This window comes from Oenanthe melanoleuca, chromosome 3, assembly GCF_029582105.1.
Source record: "Oenanthe melanoleuca isolate GR-GAL-2019-014 chromosome 3, OMel1.0, whole genome shotgun sequence".
Classification (NCBI taxonomy): domain Eukaryota; kingdom Metazoa; phylum Chordata; class Aves; order Passeriformes; family Muscicapidae; genus Oenanthe; species Oenanthe melanoleuca.
In genome coordinates, this window is record NC_079336.1 from 70786307 (window position 1) to 70808863 (window position 22557).

General features: G+C 35.7%; 1 protein-coding gene across 19 annotated transcripts in view; it reads right to left on the bottom strand.

Annotated features, from left to right (window-relative positions):
- The window catches only part of AFDN (afadin, adherens junction formation factor), a 112122-nt gene that overhangs the window by 34427 nt on the left and 55138 nt on the right, over positions 1-22557 (bottom strand). For 11 of the 19 annotated variants that reach the window (XM_056486563.1, XM_056486562.1, XM_056486577.1 and 8 more), the window contains 10 exons: positions 20786-20847; positions 19713-19918; positions 15939-15959; positions 15051-15196; positions 12721-12815; positions 10389-10654; positions 9741-9884; positions 8394-8592; positions 6818-6921; positions 5287-5373 (listed from right to left, as the gene is read on the bottom strand). In XM_056486563.1, coding sequence (XP_056342538.1) covers positions 5287-5373; positions 6818-6921; positions 8394-8592; positions 9741-9884; positions 10389-10654; positions 12721-12815; positions 15051-15196; positions 15939-15959; positions 19713-19918; positions 20786-20847 — 1330 coding nt within the window. The remainder of the gene's footprint in view (positions 1-5286; positions 5374-6817; positions 6922-8393; positions 8593-9740; positions 9885-10388; positions 10655-12720; positions 12816-15050; positions 15197-15938; positions 15960-19712; positions 19919-20785; positions 20848-22557) is intronic. The other 8 variants (XM_056486581.1, XM_056486580.1, XM_056486569.1 and 5 more) reach the window with 1 other exon arrangement.

Sequence of the window (22557 nt, forward strand, 5' to 3'; positions counted from 1 at the left end):
AAACAATGGTTTAGAAATTAAAGCAATTTAGAATCATTTAACTTGTCCTTAAGAAGAAACAAGGTTCACAAATAACGCAAATTATTTATGAGCAAGATGTTACATATTTGTTTTTAGAACACAAAGTCCATTCCCTGGAGTACTTACTGCTGAACTGTCATACTTATGTTTAAAATGCTTGTATTAAAAAAGAAACACCTTATCACCTCTCATACTATTTCAGTAAGCTCTACTTAGTCTGACTAGCTGTTAAAAAATCCTAGAAAATACACTCTGATTCATGTGCCAGTGGGGCCATATACATATCTATTTTAAGGTCCTTTTATGTATTTTAATGTAACTTTTTCTGTTTATACTACTAAAAGATGACTGGACAAGAAGTAGAAGTGTGCCATACTTTAAAGAACTAAATCACAGTACACTTATGAGTATAACCAGCATGCAAAGATTAATCAACAAAACTTATTCTATCATTACTGCAGAACATGGGAATCCTTTCTTTTCTGCAGTAGTAACCTAAACAGAATTTAAATGCCTCTCCTTTGCAAATGTGTTGAATAAGACACCCTAACTGCAACAAATTTGCAAGTTCTAGTCTTTTCAGAAGGGTCTAGAGAGTATTAAAAATCTTACAGTTTGGGACATCTATTTTAATTATCCTACTAAGATTTTATAAGAAGAAAACAGACTTTTAGAGGAACCTGGATTAAAGCCAACTAATATGACAAGTAAACAGATCACAGGTCATGCTATTCATGCTCTGGCACAGTAAAACAGTAGTTATGACACCTAAAACTTTAAATATTAATAGTCACTTCCACAATTTCAGAAGTACATATGAAGAACAAGCTAAAAAATTAGTTTTTTCTTTCTAGATTTTAGGAAGTTAGCTACTAACATCTGACTATATTTAACTGCATGCTGTATTACATAGTTGCTACATGAACAAATAACTACTGGCAGGTTTAAACAGGCAAGAGAGCAGGAAAAAGTACAGGGATAGTAAAACTTCAGAGAAAAACAGTCCCAACAGAAACCTGAACGGACTTACCATGGATTCTGTTCTTCCAACAACAGAAAACCACATTTTGATCTCCGGGACTACAGATCCTTGAAAGAAAAAAAACAATTCTCCACTTCTCTTCCAGCCCTCAACAGCAACCACCAGCTCTAGTCTGCTGGATTTTCCAAGATACCCATCAAGATAACTCGGAGCTCGATGCTATGACACAGTGTAGCATTTATCAACACCAGCTATAACCAATACAATATTCAGACTCTTACGTAATCAGTTATGCTCTGACTTCCATTTACTTTAGAGGCTTTATTAAACTATGAAAACTGCTAGAAAAAACAAAAACGGAGCCCTTTTGTACTAAAGACAAAAAACCTCCAAATTAAACAGGAAGTAATGTGCTGGCCCACAGATGGCTAAGAAGTCACATGCGAAAGCCCCCAAAAAAGTGATATATTTTTAAAGTAAACTGCATGCACACGCAGCTTCCAAATCATCTGGATTTCATAAAAACTTAACCACAATGTGGTTGGGAGTCTGGCAGCTTTTAATATCAAAACATCTTTCAGGGTTAGAGCAACCAAAGTCTGCACACAACCTCAAAAAGCAACACTGCTCCCTGTTCCCTATGCCCGACCACTCCTACCAACTACATTTCATATACCTATTACAAAAGCTATTGCTAATAAAGCTACAGAGTATTACTGTAAGAAAATATGCAATATCTACCAAAGGGCAGAACAACAAGTTATTCTTCTGGATTACATATGAAGCTATACAGTTTAATTTTAAATAAAAATTTGTTTAAAGCATTCAGTTTAAGAATTGCTGTTAGGTATTTTTCCAATTTAAAAAAAAAAAAAACAAAATCCAAACAAGCACTACATTGTTTACACTGCTCTGGAAGCTAACAGCTGCTTCATAAGTAAACTTGTTTTCTCTGCTATGTTTGCATATAGCATATGCACTTACTACATGTTTGCTCAGAGGGGCTGTCCTGCCTCAGATAACACCAAAGTGAGGTGAATTAGGGGATGCACTGAATATCTCCTCTCCTGGCAGGCCTTTAAAACTTCTAATTAAAAAAAGTATGAGTAGCTGTGATTAGAAAGTGAAAGATGCAATGCACTTAAACATTTTACCTATCCTCCTATGTGGGAGGAGGATCTAATACAGGGCGCCCCAGGGACCTAACACATTCATATACTCCTTGACTCACCCCTTCAGGTTTTGTTTTGGTTTTAATTACATTAATGTATACATGTTTGCAATCACCTAGGATCCCAAGGTGATACTTCTATCATAAGAATAAAGAAGTGCACAACATTTCAATGCAGGTTGCATCCCTTCTCCTGCTTGTACAACCTTTGCTTCAACTTCAATCCTTGTTTTTTAATTGCAGAAGAGAAGGTGCAACAATCACTTGATAATTAGGAACACTTGGCGTGAAGGTATTATATAAGGTATGATTTCTAATTTTGTCATTAGAAACTCTTAATTGGCACAGAAGTTAAGCTAATGAAACCTCAAAACTTATGAAAACACAAACAATTATTTGATTACTGATTTTTTAGAGGTTTCCTCAGAGATGAACACAGATTTACTAGGAAAGCATGCATTTTTTTGCAATGGGTAGAAGGAAGAAAAGCAGTCCATTGGTATTATTTTTCTTTATGCCCCCCTGAGAATCTGCCCATTTTGTCCACCTCTAGAACAGCATCAAGCTGCAGGTCAACAAACTTCATCCAAAGCCTATGACAAGTACGAGAAGCCCTGTAACTCATAACAAGAAAGGCAGGTCAGCACTGACATGCAAAGATATTCTCACAACATGCTACTGAAAGCAAATATTTTGTGCCATCTCAGGAAAAGAACTGTTTTCCTAACAAAAGCTAAACAGATTCAGAGTTGTCCTTCACAGGTTGGAGCAGGGCCTGTTGACCAGCTGCATTTTCTACTGCTACAGCCCTTCTGAAGCACTGTAGAAATCATCCAATAAACACAACTGGGTAAGCAATCAAACTAGGCTCCTGTGCAGGGCAGCAGCAACTAGGTATTTCTGAAAGTATGAGCTTTCATTTCTTCAATTTTATGAGCACTTAATAGCCAACCATTTACTATTAGAAAGTTTAGAAAATCTGCATCTAGTCTCACACTTGTCTCTCACTTCAGGTATTCCATCCAATTAATGTTTAGAAAATTTTAACAAATAGTCTACTGAAATTCTTTCTACATCTTCTAAGTTAAAATTGAGTATTTTAACTTTTATGCTGCTAAAAGATATGCTACAGAAGACATGTAGAAAAAAAATGCTAGTAAATATCAATAATATAAGGAATAGAAAGAAAAAAATGCACCAACCCTTCCTAGCTTCTCAGTCACGCTCACTCAATTCTCTAAGCTGTTCTGCTCTGACCATATTGAGAAAATTAACACTTGTGTATTCTTTGTATTCTTCTTTACTCTTTTTTTTAAATGAAGCCTATTACAGGAAAAACATGCTGATAATAAGTCACAGTAAGGAACATGGAACCTCCTGAAAATAATCCTACTTAACTACTACAGCAACTTGTTTCAAACAGTGCATACGATCATTTATATGAAATGAACATTCTGATGACTTCATATTAAGCAGAAGTTTCTGTCATACATACTCCAAAACGAAAACAATCTGTTTCTTGCTTGTTTCAGACAAAGATTTAGAACTGTTTTTATATCAGAATTCCAATATTAGGGCAGCATACAGCAGTAAGACGAAATATGACTTCCTGAACCAGTGTTTCTGCAACTGTGCAAATGAAAACTCTTCCTTCCATGACTGATCATGATGAAGAAATCATGAAATGTATTAAATGACTTGTAAAAAACTTTCAGATCAAGCTTACAGTAGCACTGTTACATACTACTAATGGAAGCTAAATGTCAGTTGTTAAATCAACATCTAGAAGCCAGCCAGCTCCAATAAGAAAGGAAATCTTTTCCCCCTGTAACATGCTGCTTCACTCTAGATGAAAAATTAAATTTCACAGAGTAAAGTGGAAAAAAAAAAAAATTACTTCCATGGCACATTTTGAAACATTCAACAGAAATGCAGATGGCAGTCAGAAATTTGATACATATTTAATCCAGTGTCAAGATCAAGTATTTTCTTCTCAAATTATTAACCCACTCCACTAAAATCAGAGCAGAATATTGAGTTACATTTTTCAGATCCTGAACTGTTTCCTCAATAATTGCTGATTGTTTAGCACTATACACCTGACATTTGTCAGAAATAATTATTAAAAGTTGATACAAGATTACCATTTCAAGAACAGACTATGAAAGGAGTGAAGGTTGTAAAACAAAAACCAACCAACCAAAAAAAAACAAAAACAAAAAAACAAACAAACAAACAGGGCTGTTTAGAAGCAATTAACTATGTGAGGTAACTTAAAACAATCATGTTTTCAGCTCATGCACTGAGTGCCAAGGAGTACCACAGTATTCAGAAGTTTCATGTACTACACAGTGAAGAGACATTAGGAAAGACTTGTTCCATCCATTGCACACCACATAACCACAACACAGACTTTTGAGTATCACTGCTGCATAATTTATAACAAGGTTTAAACTCAAAAGATTATGCCTGCTATTTGATTCAGTTAATAAAGCAAAACCAACCAACTAGTGGAGTCTTCCATCTGGTGGCTGGAGCTGTATATGCATTCTATACATTACTATGTAGTGCTACTAGCTACAGCATACTCCCACAATTTTGGCTATTACACTGTAGGTCTCTACTGCAAAGAAACAAAACTGAAGCCATTCTTGCACCTCTACACTGTGCAAAAGAAAAGGTGCTATCTTCAAGGCAGAAAGTATTCAAACTTTAATGTACACACTTGAATCGTTTTTCTTATTCATCAGTTAACCCACACACATTCTTTGTGTTTACTTCTTTACTTTCAGCAGAAGCACTTAATACACCTGTTTATTAATTCCATTTAACATTACTGCTGATTTTTGGCTCTGAAAAACTGGAATAAACCTGTAGCAGAGGTTTGAACTGAAATGTCATAATAACTACATCCATATTATGTTTCCATTTGTATTGTCCAGATCTCTTCTGTATTTTACAGAAACATTCCTCAATCAGAACAAAAGCATGATCAACACAATGTGCACAACCAACTTAAGGGAAACAGACTTTTTCCATTAGCATTTTCCACAGCAGGCTGATAAAACCAAAAGTTTTTTTCAATAAGATTTAAACAAACTGACTTCCATACCTTGGCAGCAACGATGCTCAGTCCCATTCCATTTTGTTTTTTTAGTGTTACAGTGATAATTTCAGGTTCTTTTCTCAAAGGCTGAGCCTATCAAACAACAAAGGGTAAAGAAGAAAAAATTCAGAAGTTCATGTTCACTACCAGGCTTGGAAAGTAGCTAAGCAAAATGGTTCATTACAAACAAAACTACTTTGGTAGAGCAGCAGGTCTCACATCCAAACTAATATATCTGGTATCTATTTTACAAGCAGAAAATCTAACATTTAATTAAGATTTAATTAAGTACTACACCTGTGTTATACTACACTGCTGAAACTTTGAGGTCTACTCATTGTTTCTCCATCTTTAATCCAGTAAAGAGATTACTAATGAATCAGAAATCAAAATGTAACAGGTCCATAACACTGTAGTAACTTTTAATGAAAACTGAAGTTCAGACTCCAGAAGCCCCTATTACAAAGGTGAGGGTGATCTACACAGAGAGCTCAATTTTTAGTGCTGCATCTAGAAGATGGTATTATCTTTGCAGAATTATTAAGAAGCCAATTAATTTCAAAGGCAGAGTTAACACTTTGAAATAAAGTATCAAAAAATTTCACTTCTGAATACTCTTGAATACAGATGAAGTCCCCAGACATGTTCAGTAATTTTTTCTTAAAATCTTTTAATACTGCCAGTTCCTCAACTCAAAAAGTTTTCATCACAATCTTCATTAGCTGAAGCACGTCAATTGGAGCACATTAGCTTGTATTCATACTGAAACAACTACAAGCTCCACAAGGCCCATGACAAGTAAAAATATAAGCCAAGGAGAGTTAAAAAAATATATTAGTACTTTCTGATTGAGTTAAAGTATTAGAAATGCAAGTAGTTTTTAAGCTGAAAACACTAATTAAAAATATGACGCTATTTCTGTTTAGTTGCTCTAAAAATTATTTCACATAAAGCCACCATCTTTCCAAAACTAAGCTATTCTGTAACTTTGATACTCAAACAGATAAGCAGGAAAAACCCACCACAAAACAAACAAACGCTTACAACAAAGAAAAGAAAAAAAAAACCCTTACCTTGCACTGAACTGAGACCCTTTCAAGTAAGTATAATGTAAAGGAAAACTAAAGTGGGTTTTTTTTAGGAAAAAGCACTAGAATAGAATTTAATACTGAATATTTGGTTGGCAACTGCCAGTTTATAAATAAAAGCAGCCTGCAGTTCCCTTCATAAGTTATTTATAGATCCATGTCCATATATATTTTTGTCTGTGTTTAGAAGAAATTTCTTCACTGTTTATTCTCAGAGTGGGCGAATATGGCAAAGTTTGCTTATGTGAAAATTATAATCATGCTACAGCCTAGAAAAACTGTGACTTTAAAAAAATCTCCAAAAAGTTCCTTAAACGCACCAATTCACTGATGAATTACATGTTTAATAATGAAGCCTATTCTTCCTAAAAAGGACTAAAACTGATCACGTAAAACTCAATGCCTTGCCAAGACTGCGGTTAATAATCATTCACTGAATCAATACTTACCAGCTCAGCATTCTCATGGGACAGGTGACTTTCATAATCTGCACCTTCAAAGTATATTGTCCACGTTCCTGGTGACCGTGGATGAGGTGTTAGTCTACAAAAACCTAAAAGAAAAAGTAACATCAGTATAGTCATGGTATTTTCTCATGGAATTAATTTCAGTAATCATCTTTTTTATAGTCATTAATGTGTCAAATATTATATCTCAGATGCCATTATGGGCTTTGCTGCAATTTTATGTTATTACCTAAAAAATCCTATAGTTCTATAGCTGTTGCTTCTGAGAAACATCCTTATTTAAAAAAACACTGCAAGCTCATAGAAAACTCTGGGACTGCAAAATATCGCTTTTACCAACCAGATTCAGAAGAGACATGAAACACCAAATCATCTTTTAGAATACAAACTACTTGAAAAATTCCCAGAATTTTGAAAAAGAGGCCACATCAGTTCAGAAATATCCAAAATTTTCTCCTAAATCAGGGACATTGAGAACACACATCACACAGAAATTATTAATCACTCCATCCAAATATATAATATTCTCCTCCTCATAAAAATCATTCTTCAGCAATTCAGTTAACACTGTTTCACTCCAAAAAGTCCCTCAGCATAATTTAGGGGACGCCCAAAAAGTAAAATTTTGACATGTGCATTAAAAAAGCCTTACTTATAACAAATATACAGCCATTTGTATGACAACTGAATTATACTTACTAATTAAAGAATTTATTCTGCTAGTCTCCTTTAGTCTCAAAACTACATCCTCCGTTACTCACTGGACTTTCAAAACAGTCAGTTTCCTACTTTTCTTTTAAATGCAAGAATATAGCTTTCCTGTAAACTTAGTTAGAAACAACAATTGCAAAGGTTCACTGTAGTATATACAGCGTGTCTAGTTTTTCAACAGTCTCCTTTGCTACAGCCTTTTATTTACCCTAACATTCCTGTACAAGTTTTTTAATTGCTTTTAAGCAGAAATTAAGAAATTCTAATAAAACTGAGTAGCACCAAATAAAGGTTATATCTTGTTCATTTACTGTAAATGCTCAGACAGACCCCCTGCTTTACATTTGCAAGTTTAAGCCAGTTTCATGCAACCCCAAGATCTATCATCTACTTGTCTTCTGAAATTCTGTAGAACTACAAATGCCCAAACCGTAAGTTCTTACACGATCGACAGTGAAAGAACTATTTTAAGCTCATGGGATTTTTTTAATGTTACATGGAAGCAGCTGATGAGTAAAAAAAAAAAAATTATTTTAACTATTCAATTCACATTAATTTTAAAAATCAAAAAAAGTTTTGGAGCAAAGGCAAAACAATGTTTCAGCAGGCACTAGTAACTCAACACTGCTTATTCAGAACCTTGAAACTGAAAGAAAGGTACAGGGAAAGAAGGGTAAGGATTAAAAAAGCCTTAATAATTTTAATGGCTTGCAAAAGAAAACATTTGAAGAACATAGTATAAAAAGATTGAATCATACACAAAGAAAATGTGGCTTACACATAATTAAAATATATTTGCATTCTGTGTTTGCTACACAGATCATTGTAAAACAACAAAAGAATTAACCTCTTTGACAAAGTGGATCCAAAAATTCTTGTAAACCACTTGGAACATTTCTGACAACATCACAGGAATAGCCATCTTCTGGTAAAAGAAAAGGTAGCTGTAAGTCAGGATCCTCTTCCAGCTGGACTTCTCGGCCATCGCTGCGAGCAAGTTCATCAGCCGTATTTTCTGCAACAGTTACTACATTCTCTATCAATTCCTGGACAGAAGGCAGAAAGACATTGTTACCACAAAGGGATCATTTCATAAAGTTAAAAAACCTTACATTAAGAAGATGCTAAAGATTGCAAGAAAAATCAATATGAAAAATAAATTACCAGATACAAAACTTTGGCTCTGTTATGTACAGTCAGTTCACTGCATTGCTTTATTTTATGAAAACCCACAGATAATTGTATTAGAAATGACACAGAAGCTCTTACTTTTACTTCAGTATTTTCCAAACTTGTGGTGCATGTTTTTAATATAATGATAGTAATAATAAACCAAGCAACTATGGAATTCCACCTATGTGTAAAGAGGTAATATCAGTTATGTTCTTCAGCAAAAGACTCTTAAGTTTGGTAGCCAATCATAAAAACATCTCCAAGCTACAAGTCCTCCCTCCCATTCCCCCAACACCTTTCAAGCTGTTGCATTAATGCTTCTGACCTAATAAACAAATGTAGCCAAAGTTAAAAAAAGGTAGACTTTGTAGACAATGCATTCAGCCATATAAATATTAGACTGACTGCTTTTTTTTTTTTTTTTTAGTTCAGTAAACTATCAGAGTTTATCCAAAGAGTGTTTTTTACAATTTTGCAAGGATCATGGCTGTCTTTTGAATTCTGCCATGGATAAAACTTAGAACAGTCAGTCATCATAAAATATCAAGATAAAAACACAGTCTCAAAAGCAACATTATACATACATATACACAGACAAATTCCAGATATCAATGTTAATCAAAGGACAATACGTTCACTGCTTGTATGAAGGGATCCCTGGATATTTACATCCTACATGTCAAAAAGTATAGTGTTTCTGATCCTTTCCTTTGACATCTACAGATGATCAAACTTTGGACCTTCTGCTTACACAAAGAACCAGATTTTAGGGGTGCTCTGTTCTCTCTTCTAGTACATTTCTGTATTTCATGACAAATGCTGTAAGATGCAGTGACACCTCTCTGAATATGTGCAACATGGAATGGTACCTTCCTTTCCAGCTCAATGTAAGAGATTTTTGGTAACATCCTGCTTGAGTCAGTGAAGTACATCCACCCAAGATAAGATAGCAGTTCACAGTGGGTGGTTTTTTTATCTTAGGTATGTTAAAACTACACGATGAGTGATAGAAGAGACTTACTGTTGGGATAAGAGGTTCATCTGGAGCACAGTGATAATTCTGCAACAAAGCTTGTAGCTGCAGAGAATTTAGCTTAAAGCAAGTACTGTTAATATTTGGAACATCTGCATGTGAGTATTTGTCCATGGTAAGCAATGTGGTTGCCTAGAGGGGAGAAAAAAGTCCCAGATGACAAATTCAAACCAGAATAAGACTAAGCCCTGTGTCTAAACGTTCTTTAGATAAAAGGAAAAGATAAAGGAAGAAAGCAAAAGAAAGCAGATTTGTAACAGAAGCAACATAAATAGCACCCCAAACAAACACTAAATACTTCTGTAGCAAAAGATGAGTTAATACTAAATCTGTCATAAATGAAGCATATCAAATTTTCAGCTAGTCTTCCTGTCTCTCTGTCTCTGTTCAGCATAGTTACAGCTCAGTTATTTGATATATGGAAATTTAACAGCCATGGTCACTATATTAATTTCACTTATAACTTAAACATTAACAATACTGTTTTCTGTCTTTACCTCAATGCAACCTCAACATTCCAGGACTGATTCACACAAGCTATACTTGTCCATATGCTATTTCTAGGAACACAGCAGAGGCAAATATTCTCTTTGAATATAAGAACATGTGAGAAGTGTTAATCACAAATGCACTCACCTGTACTATTCTGCTCAGGTGGCAATCAGCAGCCAATTCTAAACCTTGTTTTTCTGCCCAGGCTTCAATGTGGCCGAGTTGCTGGCGAATGATAGCTCCCCAGTAATGTGAACATAACCCTGAATCTGGGGCTGTAACTAATCTGTTAAAAAGCCACATGTTGATAAAATGAAACAGCTGGGAGAAGAGCTGTATTGTCAGAGCAGCATTCACTCTACATCGTCGCAACAGGGACATGGCTCCAGTCAAGGTATGCAGCACATCATCTACAGAGATAAAACAGAAAGTCACACATGTTCACAAACTGCAGGGTACACCTGGATTAGGGGAAACAACACAAGGACACTCAAGTCAGGCTACGTGGAACCTACATGTATTTAAGTTACACAGTCTTTCAGAAATACATTTACTGCTCCACGATTTTGAAGATAGAGCAACATTAAAATGCTAGGTGGAACGTAACCCCTGAAATAAAAATAAATTATTGGGGAAAATATTTATCATACATAAATAACAGTAAATAACTGGCTGTACCTGACATTTAATTCACATCCTCACTTTAATAAACCGATTTTTGTATTAGTTTTTATAACAAGTTGCAACCTTCATATTCTGCTGTTTCAAATGCATATTCCAATTATTCCACAGCTTCTTCTAAGTATCAAATTGTACTCAGAATTTTCAGCAGAAGTTATTTGCATTGTATAATGCATTTAAACTATAGAATGCACCTTCTGTTTACACATCATATCTTTAAAACATCATTCAAAATCCCATTTTCCAATTACTCCCTTGCAGTATTACCTAACAGACAACAGGGACGTCTATCAGCATCATCAAGAGCAAACACCCTCATATGCTTCCTAGTGGAAGCAACACATTTATCTCCAGGTCTCCTTTAAACAATACTTTTAATCTGAAATCTCTTTTGAAGAGACCATTAGTTTTTTAGATTTGAAACGCAGGATTGTGTCTGAAAAAAGTATCTGCAGTTTATAAGAAATCCATAAGGCAGCTCAAAAATAACTGAAATAAGAACAGCATCTACTTTTATTCCAGTATTAGTTTGCTACATTTTCCAGGTTTATCCCCCCAGAAGTACTCTCACAGTACAGGGCACTACAAACATAGCAGTGCACCTTCAGATTTCCTTAAAGGTTCAATGCAGGAGAAAAAGCAAGAACAAAAAGCTTAATACCTAAAGTACCAGAAAGTATTAAGGAAGTTGTACAAACACTCTTCATAGTTCAACAGAATGCTCTATTTAATTGCTCTGCAGATCACCTTTCCTTCAATTATTGAGGCACTAGAAGTCTGAGCACAGTCACTGAGCCAGGATTACAGATGCAGGGTGATAGCACACATTGAGCAGGGTGCTCTGCTGGACAGGAACAGCCCAGAAAGGTTCACTGCTGTGAAGCAAGCATCGTGTTTCAAGTATTGTGGCAGGGAGCCCTGGCAGGAATCTACATGGCCAGTCAGCCTGACCTTAGTAGCTGGGAGGTTCCTGATCAGGTTCTCCCATAACATCTCTACAGTGAAACTGCCGAGGTGAGGATAAACGGATGGCAAAACACAGAGAGAACTGGTTGGACTTAGTGAATTTGCAAATACAATGTCCAGTTGGCAATCACGGATTAGTGGCTTCCATCACATTTTAAAGTGAGACTGATACTGTCTAATTAATTAATGACTTTAATTAATGATTTGAGCAATTTGATGAAGCACATTCTCAGCAAGTTCACAGATGATAACAAGAGGGGGCAAAATACTGATACACTAAAGAGTAGCAATATTTTTCAGAAGGGCCTCAGTAGGCTGGAGAAATGGGCTGACAGGGACTTCATGCAGGCCAAAGGCAACTGCCAAGTCCTGCATGTGGGACAGAGAAGTCTGTGCAACAGCATAGGACAGGTGCCACCTGGACAGAAAGCAACCCTGATGAAAATTATGGAGAGATCCTAATAAACATCAAATTGAATGTGACTGAACAGTGTGTCATTGCTTGAAAGGTACCCAGTTGCACACTAAGCTGTTTAGTCAGCAGCACTGCAGCTAGCTGGAAGGAGAGAGGGAAGCAATCCTTCCTATGCATTCAGCATTGTGAGACTGCATCTGGAGCACAGCATCCAGCTTCAGAATCCTCAGCACAAGGAGGATACAGATTTAAGGGACTAAATTCAGCAGAGAGCTGAATCGTCCATACAAAATTGATCCAAATAATTCTCAGGGGTTAAGGTAACTTGTAAATGTAGTACCACTAGTAATAAATAGATTTTTTCTAAACAATTAATGGTATGGTTTGGAAGACACAAAGATCAAGTAGTCTAACCTATTTTAGGCCTCTGAGGATTATTTTCTTCTGGATCATCTAGGAATGCTGGCATGTAGTTATTAAGCTCTGACTGCAGACAATGAACCAGGTACCTGGAAGGGAATGGGGGAAAAAGTGAATTTTAAATTCTCTATGTGTTCATTACAAATAGTTCTAAAGAAAAGAGTTCTATCAAATTACAAGATTCTTGAAATTTATGTCTTATGAATGTGAACCAAATAATACTTTTTAAAAGGCCTGAGAGACCAATTTTCCCATAAATTTCCTAGAAATGTTGGACAAAGAAATAGGTTGCCTGGGAACAAGCTAAACAGACATTTACATGCAATATTGCTACCACACTGGTAAGAGACAGAGACATGCTACACGAAGAGATGCTGTCAGGACAATCTTGGGTTCCATACATTCGCAAAAATATTTTATTCCAAACAGATATGAATTTTTTTTTGTTTTAAAATCTAGCAATAATAATAAACAACAGTAATAAAATTCATGTGGTGACCCAACACACAAAATCCTGAAATGGCCCTAGGCCTTTGTGTGAGAAATTTTTTAATTCTTCTATTTTTCTTACATTTAACTACCCTGAAATGAAAATCTGTTTTAGTATCCTTTCTCTTCAAATAATTAAACATTCTCTTTAACTCCGCTTTTGCTAATTCATTTATACATTTTTGTTAAGAATTAAAACTAAAAAGTAATCAGATTGTAAACACATGTATACAAGAAAATATTTCATGGCTTTTAAAAACTCCCCCTTTGTTTTACTGGAAACATTTTTAATGAAATACCCTCACTTGCTAGAAATTAAATCCATGGCAATTTCAACCAGTCCTGGAGGATGCCAGTTACTATCAAGTGACATCTTCACAGCAGACTTCTTTCTGTTCATGCTTCAGTTGTGCTTTTTTATTTGCCTTCTAAGTACATATTCCAGGGGGCTCCAGAAGTTTAATACATGCATTTGGAATCTGCCATGTTACACTATACTAGGGAAAATCCACACAGCTAAAATTCATTTTGCCTCCAGATTGCTCATAATGTAGAGAGAAATACAGCACCATTCCTTCCTAGCTACAGCAATATTCTGTCTTTGTTGACCACCTAGCGAATTAAAGTAGCAGGAAGTTATTTTAACACCTGAAGACATTGAGCTGTGGCAAAAGGCATAGCTTCATCAACAACTAATGATTTAGAGATGCTATAAAAATTTAGACTTTGTCACAATAGCTGCTTACTATACCCTACTTGCCCAAAATTTACCAACAGAGAAAAAAAAAGAATCTGTGGGAATCCATACAAAGGAGTCTGGTGCTCCCCTGAAATCCTTTGGAAGTTCAGAAAGCAATGACAAGGTTTCACAAACGACACATACTGCTCTTCTGAAAAACACAGCCCCTCAAAGCTAAACTGTTCAACCATGGTTAGGCCTCCCAGTCCTGTCACAGTTCAAAAAGAGCATGCAATACAGTATTTCATATTACAGAAAAATGAAAATACTGTACTTATAACATTCATCCTGCAAGTGGGAGTAGGCTGGGTCTAAGTCACCCAAGGCACACTGGGACTTCTCTAAACATTAGTTTCTGATTTGCAAATTTCCTGAGAAATACTTGCTCAGTAGTGGCTCAGGGAAAAAAAAAAATCTGAGTATTAACAAAAAAATTAAGCCTTTCTTTTGATTAATGCTGTGCTCAGCCAATATTGATATCTTTATTCAAGGACACTTTCTTCTGAGGGTTTCCCTTCCCTTTTGGATATTTCATTCAATTTTTCCTTTAACCAGTATTGTAATTGGCTGAGCTAACAAGTATAGCTTGGTTTTTACTCCAAGCCAAATCCTGCCCTTCATTTTTTAAGAAAAATCTGTGCAAAAAAAACACCCCACTGTACAAATTGCTATTTATGAGAATTATGAAAGCAGATTATATTTAGAAGCCCTTAAAGAGCATGAGATTCATTACTTTAAAGACCCAGGAATATTTAAGCCTACAAACTAACAGCAAAATTAACCTCTCCTCACAATTTCACATTAAATTGAGAGAAAGCAATCAACACAAATTTCCCTAAAATTTTCATTGGCAGCCTCAATTATCACAAGATCTTCTAACAGATGAAACTTGTGCACAACATCCATATTCATGAAACAGGGCGTCTGTCTGAAGAAGTAAGTCTAGGCCATTCTTCTAAGTTTTCCTCTGAGATATTTAACAATACACAACGGACATTATTACAAAATCTAAAATGCAGCAGAAATGCAGCTGTTCTATATATAAATCACAGAAACAGAGAAAATGATAATTGAAACAGAAGTTTGATAGCCTTACTTGAATGCCATTTGAACCAAGTGTGCCAAAACATCTTGTGCATCCACAGTAATTCGACTAAGATCTCTGTCTTGCTTTATGAAATTGAGTAGTTCAGATGCATTTGCCATCCAAAAGGCAAGGGCCCCAGCAATATTCTTCTGTTTCTGTAAGTGGAAAGAAGCAAGAAATAATACAGGGAAATAATTTTCTGATAAAGCATGGCAGTTTAAAAAGGCTCCAAAAGATAGACCAGTACCTCTTCCCATTTCACCAAATATCTCTCAGATACCAGATATTTGCAAAATGTTTGTACGTAATACCGCAATTTCTGTAACTACTGAGTTCAATTTTAACATGTTCACTGAACACATGAAATGCTACTAAATTGCCAATAGCCATATCAATGAAAGCCACAGTGTAAGCATCTAATTACACAGTGCTAAGAGCTTAGCAGATGCAGTATCTGGTAATCTGTGCACTTTTAAGCGCATATTCACTACCGCCCACTGCCACGCTGATACTGCGCTCACTGGCTTTGATACCATGTGATTCAGTATCAAGTACTGATCTATCTCACCATCTCCCGACCACAAATGCCAGGCCAGGCAACCTCAGATGAAATCCAAAGAATAGGAACCACAAACAACAAAAAAAGAAAATAAAGGGAAGAAAAAGAACTTTGGTCATTTCATATCCACATTGAAGTGCGTTAAGCAGAAATTATGGAATGCCGTAAAAGTTGCAAAGTCAAAAAAGGATTTTAGTACTGCATGTTCCAGTTGCTGAATGAGTGTTATGAACTGTTCAAGTCCAGTTGTTTGAGTATTGTATTTTGATATGGAAGCAGCATGAGAAACTGAGCTAAGCCAACATAGCTAGGATCAGTTCCCAGCAAATATATCCTACCTGATCAACCTGGTCTACCTCCTGGAGAAAAACGGACGAAGGAAATCAAACAGAATAGAAGAAAGAAACTTGTGAACAATCATGAAAGCTTTAGAAATCAAACACTAAATATGAAGGTACAACACATGTTCACAGTTATACACAGATGCATTAATCAGTAGCTACGATGCAACTGAGCTCCTTCTAAAAAGTTAATTATTTTAATAAGACCAGTAGCACAACAGCTACGAACTGAAGTGCCTATATGTCACAATTAATTCAAGAATTAATGCCTTAAACTAGTTGCCATCCCAGACTGGTTATTCCATGCTCAGTGTGCCAGAGAATACACCTGTTTATTGCAGAAATTTTTGCAGGCAATGGGGTAACCAGCCATCCAAACAACAGATCCTGGGAGCCATTTGCCCACACTGCTGCAATAGAGACAATATACAAACACACACAAAGAGGGAACAGAAACCCCCCATACAAAAAACAAAAAGAACAAAAAAAACCCAAAAAAAACAACCAAACAACAACATTCAAAAGCAAACAAAATACACAGAACACCTAAGACAGACTTAATACATGACTTTTCAATTAAAGAACAAAAAGATTATTTGAAACAACAGAAGAGACAAATGAAATACCACACTAAGTTTCTTAAATGTTGGTAAATATAAAGCTATGCTGAATTGAAAGAAAAAAAAGAACCCACCAGATGTTTGTCTGATTATTTAGAACTGAGCTCTTAATTATTTTTTGCTTTCTGTTCAGATCACTCTCTCCCACCTGCAACACAGCGAGCTTAGATGCAAATATTTGAGGTGTTACTATTTTAATTTTAGTTTAAGCTCAAAACACCAAATTGCTGCTTTTTTTTTTTACTCCCCCTTTCAACCAAAGCACTCTTAACTGACTGAAGATGTGTTGGCACAAAACAAAAGGACATGCTTCTTCTACAAACAAATGTTAAAATTTAAAAAGAATGAAAAATGCCACAGAATGATTTGGGGAAAAAAATAAGGATTAAAAAAAAAAAGGCTTTTTAATATGAACTAAATTTCTAATCCTTCTTTTTTATTGAAAGCACTGAGCCTTCTCATAGACCTCTCCTACTTTATACCTACCTTATATAAAGTAATCTATTATATTTGGATACAAGTATTACATATGAACTCACAGATTAAATTTGTTAGCAAGTATTTCTTGAGTAACTTCACAAAGAGACTTGATAGCTTTCTGATCTAGGCAGGTAAAATTAGGATCTCAGCCACTAACTTACTTCCATAATACAGCACAAGAGTCTGTGCACCTTTGCACTACTTCTGTTTTGGGTGCCTGTCTTCCCTTGCCTCTCATTTTTCTGTCTCTCACACCACCAGATCCCCTTCAGTGTAGGAATGCTTTTCACTTGAGACACACAAAAATCAATTGTGATACAACTTATTTGACTGTGGTAATTTGACTGTGGTAATTTGACTGTGACCACAAATATAACCATTTATGTTACACCTTAGATGAAGTAATTTGACTCAGCTTGTACTGTTTCTACTCCACTAAAACAGGTCCAAGCTAAAGACATTTTACTGGTCATTGGAATTGCTGTATTTCTTTGCCTTCAGTCTATTTATCTTGAAGGTCACTGAAGTTTTACTCTTTTGTCACAGGTATATTTCCCCCCTTTCCTCTGGCTCCATCACCATGACATTTTAATGAACCTCCTCCCAATTTTTATGCAACATGTGACTCCTTTCAGTTTATTTCTTGCAACAAGGCCAAGACCTTTCACAAACCACAAACACTGCTTCCTTGCTGATGTGTTTCTTAAAATTTAAATTGGAGATTAGATTGCAGCTGAAGTTACAAGGATGTAAAAAAGGCCTTTCACAAAGGACAGTCCAAACTAACTGTTGGGTTTAGCAGTTTTGTAATGGTATTAGCAGGATAATAGAAAATACATTTGCTTACAATCATAAGGCTACATGTGACTTGGGAAGCCCTTCTCAGTGTGGTAAATGAACATTTTCACAGGATAATCTACTTTCTAGCTTTGATTTGTTTTCAAATCAAACTGATGTTTGAGTCCACCCCCCTAGGATGTTCTAGCAGACACCTCGCTAGCCATTCAAGACTAAGAATAGAAAACCTTCTTTCTGTTTTCCCACAGGACATGCCTCTGTCACTACAAGTCTTTTTAGGTCCTTTATAACTAGTATACTTTAGTTATATAAAGTGAGTGACTTTCTTTGATTCAGACCTGTAACTTCCAGTTTAGCCTACCCTTGAAGCCTACCCTTTTGTTTAGTTTCCATTCTAGCTCCTGAATTGCTTATGTGCAGGCTCTTGCCAGTTCATTTTCTCCCCTATAGCCATGGTCGCCTCTCTTCCACAGCCAGATTTTTTTATTTATTTATTTTTTTTAATAAAAGAGCCTGGATATTAATTTTTGATACCATTTCAATTTTATCAAATATCCACTGACTGTGACACCAAGATTCAAATGACTGACATCAACATTCAAAGCAATACTCTAGTTCTTCACTTCAAAAACAAACTGCTGTTCAGTCTCTGATCAACTTTGGAATATATACAGAAGGCAAATCTTTCTTACTGCAAAGTGTCCTCAACACCAGCATTTCCTCCCCATCTTTCTTGTGAAAGGTGGGAACCTGTTGTATAAGATTACACAGGTGTCTAGAGCTAACATTCTCCTGCTGAAAACTTCACTAAATCTTTCCAAAACCTGAACAGAAGCTGAACAGTTTTGGTTTGCTTTAAGTTTCATGCCACTCCTGTTGTTTATTTTCCTACTCTCCCTTAATCAAGCTGTGTGTAACACTTGTATTGTAAATTGTCTAAAGCAGGACTAACACATTTTTTTTATGCCTGTATAGCACTCAGTGTAGCAGGGTCCTTGCCACTAGTCAGCACTATTTGCAACAAATACATCTGTTTTAATAAATATAGAAACAGATTTCAATTTTTCTTCTGAGAAAAACCCGCAGACAACCAAGTTTAATTAATTAATTACTGAGGATACATGAACTAGCACTCCTTTTTGAGAAAATGACCAATCTGTTTTATCAATGCAATGTACTGCCTAATACCACAGATAACCCAGTGGATCTTATCCTGCTTTTCTACACAAAAAAGAATTCCCCCTGTGATTCTGTAGGAATCTTACAGATACAGTAGTAAGAGTGTTAGACTACAAATAAAATGTTGGATTATTTGAGAACTTGTATTTCACTTTACAAAGCAGTTGTGTCAGCTTGGTTCAACATGTCCAAATTTTATGTCCAGTTTTATGTTCAAGATGTCCAACCATTTTCGTGATTACAAAAGTTGTAAAAGTAACAGGGTCAAAATTAAAAAGTCATGATCCTTTTTAATACATTCATTTCAAGTATCAATCAGTGCAAACAAATGCCACCTCTTCAGTATTCTTTAATAAGCCCATCCAACTTGTTTTACAAGGGTTCACAGCCAGAAATGTTTGCAAAGATCTTACCTTCTAGAAAAGAGTCACCTCTTGTCAGAGAACAATCTTCAGAGCAACAGCCACTCCCCAGCTTCCCTCATTGCTCAGGAGAGAGTTTCTTACCACTGACATTATTCACTGACATAAAAGCAGTGAATGCAGGTAATCCCCTCCATAAGGGCAGTCAATGCAAGTATTACTGTTTAAACAACTACTGTTAAGGGTCAGACTAAGAAAAAGGCTAAGAAGTTTGCTAGATTATCAGCAAAATGTAGGTAATTCCCTTAACATATTTTGGCAGAGTAACTCACCTGTATTACTCCTTCCATCATGTTCACCATCTTGTTGACTATTGCAATGACTTTGTGAGTACGCTCAGCAGGAGTGATGTCAGGTCTGTATTGGCTGGACAATACATACCGACATGTCATATATAAAACATATGTTGGTGACAGCTTAAAATGAACTGTTGAGCTATTTGTATAATTTATAATGGCAGATAAGAAGGCATCTTCAGCTGTAGACAAAGAGGAGAAGAAACAGCATGTTGTAAATCCAAAGACAGAAAGAAAACAAAAGAAAACAATTTCATAACATAAGGCATAAAGGATTTTCTTTGGGAAAAGGAGAGGAAGAGGGAGCAACTTACAGGAATTTGAACTCTGACTTGCCTATTATGTACTACAATTAGTTAGACACACTAACAAAACACTTTTATATAAAGCCAGAAAAGCTGATCACTGGGAAACATTTCTCTACTATTTCCTATGTACTGAAAATTTCCATCTTCAAGGGAACAGGAAAATGCAAGATTTCTTTTGCACATTCTACTGCAACAAAGCTCTCATACTAATAAAAATCAGTCTTTGCTTGCTCACAAATCTATTTAGTTTCTAATATCCAAAGTACGGACTACCTCTAGTATGTTATTTTTCTACTAAATCTGAGGCCCTAAAAACCTGGGGACCAAGGTAATAGAAAATTAAACTCTAAATAACAATGTAAATCTAATCAGATTTTATAGAAAATTGATTTTGAACATGACGCCATCTATTACACAAGGCATAGAGAACTATATAGAAGACAATGAATACAAGGTACTGTTGAGGAGATGGGATTAAAATTTTTTCATGTTTAATCTGAGTATCTGGAGATACTGATCTGCAATCAGAATTGAGATATGCATGAACATGCCTCAATATCTAAAGTATCTGTTCATCCTCCCAACAAAACAAGCTATACTACTAGACTGTCTAGCACCTGTATAGATATAGTTTCTTTCAATGTTTACTTAAATCACCCTTAAATTTTCAAACTGACTGAAATATCACAGTATAGAAGAATGTGTTAACAGGTATTATTTGTAACTTCACAATTTACTCACAGCTTTCCCTGAATTCAATACTGGCAGGCAGTATCAGTTCTGGTCCATGGGTATCCTGAGATCTAAAGAAAGATGAGAAAAATTGAAACAAATAATCCACATGAGTGATATTAACTATTGTAAAATTACATATTTCTCCAAATACACTGGTTCCAAATATTGACACAACGTTCCACAGAATAACCCTTTTTTTTACCTTTCCTCCAGAATCATTCAAGCTGTATATGCCAGGAACAAAACAGATAAAAATACCGACTTGAACCGTGGAGTCTGTGATATCAATGAACATCCTCTTGTACACAGCACAGCAGACTGATAGGATCAGTCTGCCATCTGCTATTTACAGGATTCAAATAACAAATTATTCATGGATACATGAAAGAAATTGAATGAAGCTCTGCCTGAAACATCAGCTTGGTTACAACAGATGTACTTTGCTGCCTTTCATGCCCTCAAAATTTATGAAGACTTAGTCAACCTATTTATCCTTTTTTCTGGTAAACCCAGTCCTTATTCCCACCTAGCTGCTGCTACACTTAAGAAACAGCAGTCAGCCCCAGAACTGTCCTCACTGGAACTGACTGCAGAGCTGTTTATTACCAGAACCCATCAGAGAAATCATAGAGTAGAAAACTGAAGAGAGATTTGACTTTCCTGGTGCCTGCAAAAGGTTAAGTATGTATTTCACAGAATCACAGAATACCCTGAGTAGGAAGGGACCCATCAGAATCATTGAGTCCAACTCCTGGTCCTGCACACGATGCCCCAAGACTCACAGAATATGCGTGAGAGCATTGTACAAATGCTTCTTGAACTCAGGCTGGTGCCATGACCACTTCCCTGGGGAGCCAGTTCTAGTGACCAACCACACACTGGGTGAAAAGTGTCATTTCCTAATTTCCAGCCATCATTATTGCCTTAAGAAAAGGCACTACCTGAACTGTTCTCTGCAGCTGGACACCTATTTTTAGGAAATGAGTAAAAGCTTAAGATCTTCTGCATGCAATAACCATTTTAACCACATGTAACACAACAAGCAGCCTTCTACTTTGCCCAACAACTTTGATAAAGAAAGGAATGCAATATAATTATATTAACCTCATTCTCCTGAAGATTATTAGTTATGCCACAAGGCAGAGATAAGTGAATAAAGGCTTTCAGTGTCTTATCTCCAGTAGTAAAAAATCCACAATGTAATTTTGATGGCTGATGTCAAAAAATCTAAAACTAAATTTTAGCATATTGAATCCAAACATCTGAGGCACCTTTGGGTTTTGGTGGGGGTTTGTTTGGTTGCTTGCTTTTTTACAAACTTACAAAACCTTAAACCAGCAGAAAACTCAGGTTATGCCATGCAGATAATGCTTTATTATAAGAAGTGCTAAGCAAATCCCATTTCTGGGGAGTTGAAAGTTAAGGAATAGCAGGTACAGAATGTCAGTATGTCCACAAATTTTTGTCATTTCAGTTACATTTCAAACATGACAGCATGCTGTCTAATGAAAAGCACACAGCTGGTGTATAAATTGTAGTATTTTGTGTCTTTTTATTGCTATAAATTTAAAATCAACTAATTTGTCACTACTTCCACACTGTCAAAAGTGTACCATCTTCACTGATGGAATTACTTCCATAGAAAAATTATTAATACCACAGCATTTTAAAACTGAACTATAGTGACAACTCCAGAGAAATTTTTTTATCTTTCATTATAGGAATGGTAGTAAGAGAAATATTTTAACAAACTGCTTAGTAAACCAGTGACAGATTTC